Below are 11,717 nucleotides of genomic sequence, written 5' to 3'. Positions count from 1 at the left end.
ATCCACATTAGGTTTGCAAATGAGCTGGAGCCCATCCCAGCTGACTTTCGGCAAGAAGTGAAGTACATCCTGAACCGTTCGCTGTCCAATCCCATGGCACATATAGGCCAACAACTATTCCCACTAACTGTTCTACTTTAACATGCATGTTTTGGGAATGTGGGAGGAAGCCATAGTGGACAGAGAAAATCCACACAAGAAGGCTAGAAAGTCAAGACTCAAACATCTATGTTGCAGAAAATTTATTTCATATTTGTAGTGAAGGGAGTTGCAGCTTACAATAAAATATTGTACTCATGAGCAGCAAAGTAAGAAAAACCACAGCGCTTAAAAATACAAAATATAATGGACAATACATCAATTCAATAAATACTGTACAGCAATCACTATTTACATCCATAGCAACTAAATTATCAAGTGATCGTTTGAAGGTACAAGTGATTATTATGAGAGTATATAAGACTGGCCATAGAAGATTTATAAGCATGAAGTAAAACATACACTTTCATTTGAACAAAGTGCTGTGATCAAGTCCGAACAATCATGAAACATTCAGCAAAATGTTTGAAACATCCTTAAAATGGCATTTTAATAAATAAAAGTATTTGAGTAAACATAAATAATACCACGGCTAAAAATCAAAACATTTCACATCTAAGTAACAAGTGGAATACTATTTAAACTAATGAGATGTAAACGGCTTCAAATGAAGCTCTTCTTCGTGCAGTGCTATCCAGTTGTACCTCTTCTTGGGCCACAGCATGATTTAGAAAAAAGCAGCACGTTACTAAAAAAAAAAAAATAATAATATTAATGAAGTGTAACCAAACCCAATATTACATTGATTGTGGTAACAATGCATGCTCACCATAAACCAAGTCAAATTAAATCTTTATTGAAAAGATTTGGACTTCCTCACCTGACGTTTGAAGAATAAGTGCCTGTAAAACTCGTCAAGCTCAAACATGTCATGTTTAAGCGCTGTCCCAGTATTGTTGCGCTCGCCTAATGTGACCATTTGTCCTTTTGCGATGGCCGCGCGGAGCCTCATGTTCTTCACGATGTGAGCGGCGGGCTCAGAATCAGGTGTCGGCCTCGAGGACACGGTGATGTACGACGCATCTTTCTGACGCTCCTCGTAGCTCACTAACAGAAAGGATGCAAGGGGATGTACAGTCGGATTAATTCCTCATCGAGACTTCATGCGGCGTGTGTCCGACATGTTGCGGAAATGGTGTCGCAAAACAATTACCATAATTCCCGGCCTAGCATCACGGAGTAAGTTTGTAAAGGAAATACCATTTGGTACACACATACGCCACAAGTGTGTAAAATCCGCACGTGCCCACATTGAAACGAGATATTTTCAAAGAAAGTTGGTACACAGAAAGAGCTCAACGCTAGTGCTTCGCTACCAGTAAATATCACTGAGACACTCTTGTAACACAGCAGCAACACGCTAGCACAGCGCTAGCGGGGCCAGTAAAAGTCACTTCCTCGGCACATATATTCCACTGGTCTAATTCTTACTTTTTCCGTTCGAGTGTCCCCTTGCAGCCGTTAGAAAAAAAATGCACAAATTAGCCGCATCACCCGCAGGGTTGAAAGCCTGTGAATAAATTTGCGACTTGTTGGCCAGAAATGACAGTATATTGCTGACCCAAATTACAAACTAAGGAGTTTTCCCATTCAGTGTGGGCCAGATGATTAACCAGCAGGTGTCAAAAAAGATCCTGCGCTTCACCGTGCCAACACGCCTGCTCGCAAGTATTAAGCTTTTTCCTCATAGTTCATCGCCATGTTGGAACAATCTCTATGTACTGCAATCGCTGACTCCTACCTGCAGCGGCGACTGCAGTGTCTGTGGTACTGGCCAACTCCAGCAGGACTGTTGGATAAGCAGGGTGCAACAGGAAGAGCTTTCTGATAACTGGCTCAGCTGCGACAAAACCCGGAACCACCTATTTGAAGAACGACATTTAAAAATGCATTCTATTCACTAAATGTGCCCTTCATGATGATGATGATGCTTAGTTTTGCTTACACTGTCAGAGACACATTGATTTAATGTTATCCTTGTGGTATAAAGCAAAGCTGTATAATATTCGGAGCCATTTATATTCTCATGCAGCTAAATGAAGCAAAATATTATTCTCAATCGATTGTACAAGTCTACTCAATGCTGTGGACAATGTGTATAGAAGTTGTACTGTATTGGAACAAATCCAATTAGTTTTTTAGGCTCAAAAAGCCTGTTCTTTTGGCAGACCCACAGTTGCCTTGGTGATATTCTTCTGTCCAGTGATTGGCTCGCTGGCCCAGAAGACGAAAGCTGATAAGCCAGTCCAAGTGGAGACCGCTGCCGTTTCCAAAAGAAGACGGGGGCACACAAACTGCGCTGTCCAGAGAGGGCGTCCATTTGCCCCATCAATCACCTGCGCCTAAGTCGATGAAGAAATGAGGTAAACAAGCGTGCAGGCTTGAACCATAAAGACATGAAATTACACGTTATCATTACTTCTACAAAAGGTAAGGCAAAGCACATCTGTGCAGTAAGGCCTTGCATTACCGTCATAATGCCGTTTGCAGAGTGCTGAAAGAAAAGATCGAGGATTCTGTCATTATTAAAGTGTCCTGGAGTTGGTTGTCTGTGACAGATAAGGACACATTTAACAGACTAGATCACTAGTGGCAGACTGCAAATGAATTATTATACAAATGCTGGTCGGTACCTGTGTATAGGCGCAGAGTTAAATGTCCACTGTTTGCGTAAATCCCTGTGTCTGAGCACTGATATTTTGCTGAAGCCGTACACTAACAACCAGTCACTCTTGCTGGAATTCATATTAGAGACCGTGTCCAGGTTGTTGTGGCCGGTGCCAAAACCGGCCACTAGGGGCAGCAAGAACGTCACACGCTCAGACCCTCTAAGAAAAACAACAAATATGTTAAATAAAATGTTTTCCTTTAGAGACTGTTCCCTAAATTGTAAATAAAATAATTTTAGATCTTTGATTTGTGCACTATGAAATACGCACATAACGGCATCAACAACACGCGTTGACTTCGGAACTGTAACTCTAACTGAAATGTCTAACATTTTGCTCTGTTGCGCTGCATGTTGTTGCTAAGGCCAACCTGAAGATGTGTATAAAGGAGGAGGAATTTGTTTTCTTCAGTCCCTCCCACAAGGGATCCTTCCTTCTTAGCGTCGGAGTCATTGGTAACTTGCTCGTAGCGCGGATGTAGAGATCCCGCAGTGAGATGGCCACCACGTTCCCTGGGGAAACAGACAAATCGTTCACGTCAAATATGTCTAATCCATTTCCAACTCCTGTCAAGCCATATAAATGTTGCAGGATTATACTTATTTGGTGTGGTATCGTGAACATAAATGGTATTCTTCATTTACCTAGGCCAAAGAGGATGTACGGGGTCCCCTGTTGTGTCTCATGCAGAAGAGGACCAATCAGTTTCCCTTGTCCAGTGAGGTTGAAGGACACGGACAGTCCGAGTGTCGCTCCAGTCAGGCCAGAAATTAAAGTCAGGGACAGATCCAAAGCCTAAAAAGGAACAAAAATTATGTAGTCAGTGAGTGCCAAACAGCCTGGAGACTTGATCTGTTCACTTCTATCTCATCTGCCAATAATGCCCTGTTGCCATGCTATTGCAGGCAGTGGAGCGAAATTATTCATGTGGTTTTCATGTAGCTGGAGGAATTCAATATACTTGGAAGAACAATTTAATTTGCAATCATTTTATTACAGTACTTAAAGCCTGGGTGTCATCCCTATAAACATTCTAACCTAGATATTGTAATGAAAAATACATAACATTATTCACTTCATCGTCTATACGAAAAAATAAATTCATGCGAAAAGTTGCAGAAGTGTCATTCTACGATATCCAAGTGGTGGCCATATTGGGTGCGTCCTCCGTCTGTGACGTCACCCGGACATTCGCAAATGAAAACACGCGGTGCACCCTAACTATGGGAGACAAACGGGCCCGGTCTGACACGGAAGCTCTTTTCGAAAAGGAGAACACCACACATCCGAGTGAAGTTACCGGGGCAATATTTCACTATTGTTTCGAGCCATATTCAGATGATATGCGATCACGGCCAAACCTTATCCCCGTCGCGCAGCCTTCGCAGAAGCAGTGACCACCGAACGCGGCGCCTCAGCCGGTGTGGCTGGGATATAAGGAGTAGGTGGAGCTGAGCCATGCTGATTTGGGGGTATGTTCAAAGCTGCCGCAGTACTTGTTGAAGACCGTCGCATTACTGCCTACCTGTTATTTGGAGCCCACGAAGCTCTCATCCTCTGCACCCGTGCAATCCATTTTTCACAACGAACCGGGTCTCTTGCAAACTTATGAAGACTAAATCCATTCTCCAGAGTGCTCAAGCAATGTCCAGCAATGCAATGAGCCGGCATTTTGCCTAACACGAACGAACAACAAGCTACCTTCCTGGAAGTAAAACTAATGGAAACAAACGAGTCCACTAGGGGGCGCCTCTGTCGTGTACGTCACTTCCTGCTTCTTCTCGAAAACAAATCCCTCGAGAGGATTTTCATGGTGGGAGTTGCAAAAAGCTGTATGTCAAAATCATGTTTTGTGGTGAAAAAACACATGGGACCATATTGGCTGTGGGTTTTTCCATTAATAATATACCAAAAATCCTCAATTTCATGACACTTGACCTTTAAAATTACTTTATTCAAACTGTATATATCTGAGCACATTCTGCAAAGATGCTTGAGGAGTGATCAAAATAGCAACCTTTGACTCCAGTCCTCCAATCATGGATTTCTGGGGCGATACTAGCAATGCAGTCGGATAATGATGCATATAAACCCAGTTGCGCACCAAGCAACACTGCAGAAGTCGACAAACAAATTACAGTGTGCCCTTTCCCATTCGCGGTTCACGGCCCTACATATTCGTAGATTTTGCTCTTTTTACTTATTTACTGTGTTTTGTCGGTCATAGAGGTCTTCAACTCTCTTCTAAATAACATTAGAAATGGCGCCTTAAAATGTGGCCCACCTTATGTGCAAACTGAGTTCCGACATTTACAATTGTTGTCTTGTCCAACTAAGTACACTTAAAGACACAGCACTGGTTACACTGTTAGCATGCATGCCAGCGTGTGTTTCAGCGTGTATGTAAGCTACCATATGATGGCACTCACGATGTAGTGAGCAACAATTGCATTTCACATCTGAAAGCAGAAAAAGCTGACATTGCCCCGCACACTGACTGACGATGTTGTACACACTCAAGTTGTCACATTGAGACAAACATGATCACACCACACCAAACAGAATAGCATAACTAGCAAATAATAAAAAATAAAAGAATGAGTCAAGAAATTATTGTGCACACAAGGTATGCTGTCCATTTTGGAGAAAATTTAAGACTTTCAAGTGCATCTTATGGTTGCAAAAATATTGTACATAATCATACATGGGTATTTTAATAGTGCATCCATTATTCCTGGATTTTCATTATTTGTGGTGGTGTAAGGAACATAACACCCCTACGGACAACTGGGTCAATGACTTTCCCAACTCACTACAACAAAACATGCAACCGTGGCGCCTTTATCGGGAAAACAGGGTTTTGAAGCAACCCCTTTAGCATATTCTTGATCCACAAGTAACAGAGTGAGGTTGTTAAAGAAAAAGCGCATTGTCTGTAGCTATATTATATTTCTGTCGGGAGAGGGCAACAGGAAACTTGAGACAGGATATTTGAGAAGCTGCTGACAATGGTAGCCCCATTCAGAAAGCTTCTTCATCACATCTATATGTTTGCAGTTCAAGTATTGGGAAAAAAAAAAAAAAAACAATAATATAGAGACCAATGTTTTGATGCATTTGGTTGTGTCACTCAGTGTGGGGCTGGTGAAAGCTGACTCATGCGCTGTGTTGTGTCTGTCTAAGGGAAGTTAGATGGAAAATGGTTTTGCACCTGATCTGCAGGTAGGGTGGCTATCAACAGGTCCGGGACCGAGTCTCCCTGAAGATCTGGGAGTAACACTGCCTGCGATTCAATGTTCTTCAGCATCACGGACCACAAGTTCTTCCCTGTGAATTGAAAGAAAAACTATTTGACTTTGGACACGGTTTATACAAATTGGTTGTGGGATGCTTGGACTACAGGAGGGGAAAAGAAGAACATTTGCAGTTCCGTCGTACCTCAACAATAAGATCTCAAGTAAGACTGTCTCGAGTGTGTCTCAGTATTTTGCTCAACATTTGTAAGTTCAGAGGTTATTGATGTTGGCCATCAAGTGAGCGTGAAAAAGAGAATGTGGTTCTCACCGGTGGTGCCATTGACAGCCACGATGATAGACTTCCCAATAAGGAGACACACGGGTAATGGCTTAGAGCTGAGCTGCAGGCCACACTGGATGTACATGATGGACTCCCACATGACTTTCTTCCATACTAGCTGCCCACTAGCACCAGAGAGAACCACGGTGCTGTAAACTGATTGGACGACAGTAACTGGTCATTCGAGCCAAGTAAAGTAATCAAAACATATCAGCATTGACCCCTACTTTTGCTACCTTGTGTGGGATGCGTGTCATTGCTCCACTCAGTCACACTGAGTAGCACGTCATCCACTGAATCACCGTCGACATCCCATAATACCAGTGCAGGTGGAGTTAAACCTAGATAGTGTGGGGGGGGGGGGATCAATATAACAATCATATCATCAACGGTATGTAGTGCTGATTAGATGTTCAATTTTTAATACTCTTATTCAGTAGTCATTGCTTGTTGTGAGTGGAGATAAACATTAAAATGGAGCAATGCTCCGATTCAAATCGACACCATCAGAGAAGTCGGAATTTACCAGTTCATGGCTCCGGTTGTAGTTTGCAGTGGTGTTGAACTCTAATGTGTGTCTATTCACGAAGACTTATTCTGAGTATTTTTGGCTCACCCATGTAACTAATATTAAACATTAAGTAAAAATAGCTCTCAGGTTGTTGTCCAAATTTAAAGACTATAAAAACATTACATATCCGCACCAAAGAAAATTTGAATATTTTCTCTCCATTGTGGTCATGGTGAGCAAAGGCCCAGTTGTCGGATGAAATACTACTGTTACTAATATTTCTCTTTGTTTATCCCGCCAGTCTGGATGCCAAGGGTCAGTTTTGGGATCAGAACAGTATGTGTGGTGTGTTGTCATCATACGTCACGTACTTTAAGACAGGGGTGCTCAATGCGTCAATCGTGATCAACCGGTCAATCTCGAGACAGTCTTGGTCGATCGCGGGATGGCGTGCCAAAAAAAAAGTCAGCCAATGTTCCCTCTGAATTGCACGTGTGCGCAATTGTGCACCGCTGATGCAGTCTCTTCGCAGACATTTATCGTTGTGCGCAAAAGATAATCCAATGCAAATTGAAAAGTATAACATACAGCTATTCAGTTTGTGGCATTTTCCAATGTGATTCAATGAGTGAGGGATGACTGGTTGTTACATCCAATGGCACAATTCACATACATACTGTTAAAAATATAAAGAAGAAGCCACTGGTTTATTTTAGGCAGCACATGGAACTTTCTCTAACAATGTCCCTCACTCTCTTTTTCCTAGTTTACCTTCACCCCCCCGTTAAAGACGTACACTCATAATTACAAATGTTACAGTACTTATGAAGCCCATCAATGTGTTTTATAATGAACGCATCCACCACCGGTGCTTTCGTTAGCAACACAGTATGGGCAACAAAGACAAGCTAGACATGCTGCTTACGTTTACTTCTGGTATTAATGGAGAAAGTTAAAAAACAAATGCTGTTGTTTTAAGATGCAATGACTTGTGGAGTATGTGAATAATTGAAGAAAAATTGATTAAACTGGACGGATTTTCTCTTTTCCAAGTGGGAAAGGTCTGGTCTCAAGCCAAAGTAGAAAGTGAAGGATGAGATGGTGTGTAATTTTAAAATTCCACCTTGGCACAGCATGATCCAGGATGAAAGCACAGACAATACAGTGCACAAAAAGCTAATTTTGGAGAACCCCCACCCACCCCCTTCCCCCCATCTTTGGTAGCTCACGAGAGGCTGGCTGCTTGAAAAGTAGATCTTGGGGTTTAAAAAAAAAAAAAAAAAGTCTGGCCAGCCCTGCTATGAGAGCTAGAAGATGAGCATGCACAGTGATGTTCCCCTCATCACGACTTGGGCCCCTCAGATTTTAAAAATGTAAAGTACTAAAAATTTTCCGGTCACTTTCCTACAGTATACTAGTCAATGGGAACCTCACACTTCACCTTTGATATGCCTGCATAACTAAAATCTTCCTTTTTTTTTTTGCTATTTTGTTTCAGGTAACATTTGGACAGGCGTCAGGCCATCAGCATTGCGCAGCTTCAGCTTTGAGGTTTTTCCCAATCATCCCTTTGCCTGGGGCTCACTAACATTTTAGCACCATTGCAAAATAGCCACCTGGCAAGATGTTTTGCTGTCCCCAACTGCAGTTTGAGGAGCTTCACAGGCGCCACACTGCTCCAATTCATACTATAGAATTTACGCTTTCCTGGCAGGTTTCTGGAAACAAACCAGTCAGCAGACGACTTGCGGCTATGAGCGCTGATGAAAGCAGAAATCATACGGCATGTGTTTGACCCAAAAAAAAAAAAAAAACAAGAGAAAGTCTGGAGAGCTGAACTGGAACTCGACGTCAACAAAAACTCATTTCAGTTGATGCGTTAGAGTGTGATAAATCTTGAGGATTAACAACTTCGGGTTGTTTAAAGGCTTCAAGCAGAAGATTGTGAAGTCAGTCCGAGCTTCATCACTCTCCAAAACATCCACTGAATAAATTCCTTTTGTCGAGACTGAGTTCTTGTACAACTCGCCGGATAGACCGCCTCGTTTTGCATGAATGGATAAAAAAAAAAAAAAAAAGTATTCAGTGTTTATCAATGGTGGTAGGTGGCATGAAGTGTACCACACGTTGGAGCAGTGTTACGGGCATAAAGATCCTCAAACTGGCACGGAACTGCATTCGGGGACAGAAAATGGCCTCGGCAGGCGGCAATTTGCTATGCTGCTCCAATGAAAATTGGTGAACTAGGACAAACATTAAAGCTGCCAAGCACTAATGGCCAAATGATATGGGAAATATGAGTATGGCAACTTTTAGGACACCCTGTAATATAACAAATACAATAACAACATTATGTTCCGTTACCTCCCGCATGCCGCAGCGCTTTCTCCCATTGTGGCCGCTTCACCAGCGCTCCCTTCTCACAGGGAATCAGGAAAGCACAAAGCAGCACAAGAAGCATAGCACAGACGAGCGGCACCATGAAAAGGGATGTCCGCACGGCATTCTTCCTCCTCACCCTCTTCTCTTCTTCATCAGTCCCGTGAACCCTCAGTCCAGATCCACCCAGCTGGTCCCCGTCCTCCCTCAACGGGCTCCAGTACTGCCCGCCTTTCACGTCATCTCTTTCGTGCCGGGATTTGCTGGGGAGGCGCTCTCTCCATTCGTCGTCGTCCTCCTGCGCCTCGTCGCCGGTCGCCACGAGTCGTCCGGATCTCCCTGCGCGCAACTTTGTTGAGCCGCTGCCGCCGCCGTGGAAGGTGTCCCGGCCCAAACCATTTCGGGGATAGTTAAGAACGAGATCATCCTCTTCGCTCTCGTCCTCGCTGTCCGCTTGCGTGAGTGGGTCGTACTCCCCCAGCTCCGAGCCCTTTTTCCCTGCACGCACACACACAGCAATAGTTTTTTTTTTAATAACTAAAATAATTTTAAATACAGCATTTTAAGATCATAGGTTGTAGTTGTCTATTTGCATTTGCTTGATGATCTTGAACATTATCGTGAGAAAATTTGCAAAAATAGAATAATTTGAGAAGGGGCCAATACTTTTTCAAGGCACTGTATTTATGTCCTGTCCAGGGAAAACAATACAAAAACACTTTCAGGGTTAATTGTGAACTAAAGAAGGACATAAATTTGGTTAAGAAAAAATAAGATGTTTTCATGAGGTTGGATTGCTTAGAGTCAAGTTGTCCTGGGGTGTTTAAAAAAAAAAAAAAAAAATCATCCAGCAAAACTGTGCACAGGAAAGGATTGGCCCAAATTTGGGTTGCAGGTGGACTGAAGTCTATCCATGTTTACTTTTGGGGGGGGGGGGGGGGTCTCCAGGCAGTCACACACATGCAAACGACTATTGACACTTAAAGACCATGCATTTGCAGTAACGGGAAAAAAAGCCACACGGGGAGACCAAGTCTCAACCGGGCCACCTCAGACCTCAGAACGGTTTGGGGGTTAACTAAAGCTAGCAGCCCGCTAGCAGGCAAGAGACACGCTGGTACGTGAAAATTAGCGATCAATTTTAACAACATTTAGGCGATGTGCACCTCAATTTATTGTATGACATCCTTTTGGAAACCCTGCTGAAACATTGACGAAAAGCCTGAGCGATGCTAATTCGGTGAGCGACACGTCAAAATGACCCGTTTGCATGTCGGATGCCACAAGACTCCGCATTCTTCTCGGCAGTGAGCTTTAGAATATAGAACAGTAAACGTCACCGCGTCACGTTTTAGGGTTCATATTTCGCTGTTTGCATCTTACCGGGTAGTTTGAGGGCGCGGGACAAGGCTGCTGCCATTTGTGTTCGAGTGGATCTGCAGCGCAGTGGTGATGAGCCTGGATGCCGAAGGGGGGAAATCGTCCGACCCCGATGCGCTTGGATCAGTGCTGCGCAGTTGCATCATGGGAGTCGGAGTTTGGAGCGTTCAAATACCGGTTTTTATATGAACGGCAGTTTGTGACGTCATTGTTACGCGTACCTCACGGTCTCGTTTTTTTTTTTTTTGGTTGATCTTTTTGTCGGACAGAAATTGAATGGATGAAATATTTAATTACTGTATACTGAAGCATGTAATATTTGTAAGTCCATGCAGTGACATTTTCAACTATTGTATTGTATTGTCATTGAAAATATTTAATTGTTCGGGAAATGTACGAGGTGGTGTCGTACAGGGTGGTCAAACGTAAAGATGACATGAATGCAAAATAATTAAACGGCACCTATAATTGTGTGTGAAAGAGAGACGGGAGTGGAACTATTTACATGGTGCCTCGCCATAGAGACACATCCACTGCTTTTCCCTTAACTAATATTCATCGTCCGTTTGGTAACACAATAGAACAAACAAAAATCACGATATAGTTGCATCATGGGTTTAGTTCTCACTCAATCCGTTGGGAGCGCCTCGCACTCGCTGCTCCTCTGAACGCGAATGATGTTCATTACTGTAGTTTGAAATGTTCAACGGTGAGTCTTAACTTTCCGTCATATTGCACAGATGTTGAATGAAGTGCGTCACAAATAAGTTACATGAGGGAAAGAGTATTGAAATTGTTGATTTGGTATTTGTCAGCTGTTGTTTTATTTTACACTTTAGGTGGGGCAGGGAAGATCCAAGTCCCGCGAAGCATCTCGCAAAGTAGGCAAGTCACTTCCGCAGGCAGACCTTTCCCCTTTCAAAAATTCTTCTCGCAATTGATACGAGGACACGGGCGTCACCCCGCGTCGTTATTTTCCTTACTCATCAGTTTAAGGCATAACCGGCACACCGTCGAGAGCCTGTCAATATCCACAGTGACTGTGATGCCTCAGTCAGAGTCGTACACTGTCGACGGGATGGCATAGTGTATAAAAATGGTTA

General features: G+C 43.1%; 1 protein-coding gene and 1 non-coding gene across 2 annotated transcripts; both read right to left on the bottom strand.

The window, feature by feature from the left end:
* Positions 1-227: 227 nt before the first annotated feature.
* On the bottom strand, positions 228-10,781 carry fam234b (family with sequence similarity 234 member B). Its single transcript, XM_061846323.1, has 13 exons — positions 10,618-10,781; positions 9,220-9,732; positions 6,581-6,685; positions 6,333-6,500; positions 5,980-6,095; positions 3,413-3,563; positions 3,139-3,280; positions 2,733-2,927; positions 2,570-2,648; positions 2,274-2,441; positions 1,841-1,961; positions 920-1,146; positions 228-787 (listed from the first exon to the last, which is right to left on the bottom strand). The coding sequence occupies exons 1-13, from the start codon at positions 10,652-10,654 to the stop codon at positions 785-787; spliced, it is 2,025 nt and encodes a 674-aa protein (XP_061702307.1). The 5' UTR covers positions 10,655-10,781; the 3' UTR covers positions 228-784.
* A 679-nt stretch (positions 10,782-11,460) lies between these two features.
* Positions 11,461-11,614, bottom strand: LOC133515151 (U12 minor spliceosomal RNA). Its single transcript, XR_009798969.1, has one exon. It is a non-coding gene; the product is annotated as a U12 minor spliceosomal RNA (small nuclear RNA).
* Between the last annotated feature and the right edge of the window lie 103 nt (positions 11,615-11,717).

This window comes from Syngnathoides biaculeatus, chromosome 16 (genome assembly GCF_019802595.1).
Source record: "Syngnathoides biaculeatus isolate LvHL_M chromosome 16, ASM1980259v1, whole genome shotgun sequence".
Lineage (NCBI taxonomy): Eukaryota > Metazoa > Chordata > Actinopteri > Syngnathiformes > Syngnathidae > Syngnathoides > Syngnathoides biaculeatus.
The sequence above is the reverse complement of the archived record's forward strand: the minus strand, read 5'-3'. Positions and strand labels throughout refer to the sequence as shown.

Bases quoted from the DNA above. Each gene is read 5' to 3' on its own strand.
- fam234b (XM_061846323.1), bottom strand. From the start codon at position 10,654: ATGGCAGCAGCCTTGTCCCGCGCCCTCAAACTACCCG. The intron at 9,733-10,617 runs GTAAGATGCAAA...GTGTGCGTGCAG, and splicing joins CCGCGCCCTCAAACTACCCG to GGAAAAAGGGCTCGGAGCTG. The intron at 6,501-6,580 runs GTAGCAAAAGTA...TCGTCCAATCAG, and splicing joins TGACACGCATCCCACACAAG to TTTACAGCACCGTGGTTCTC.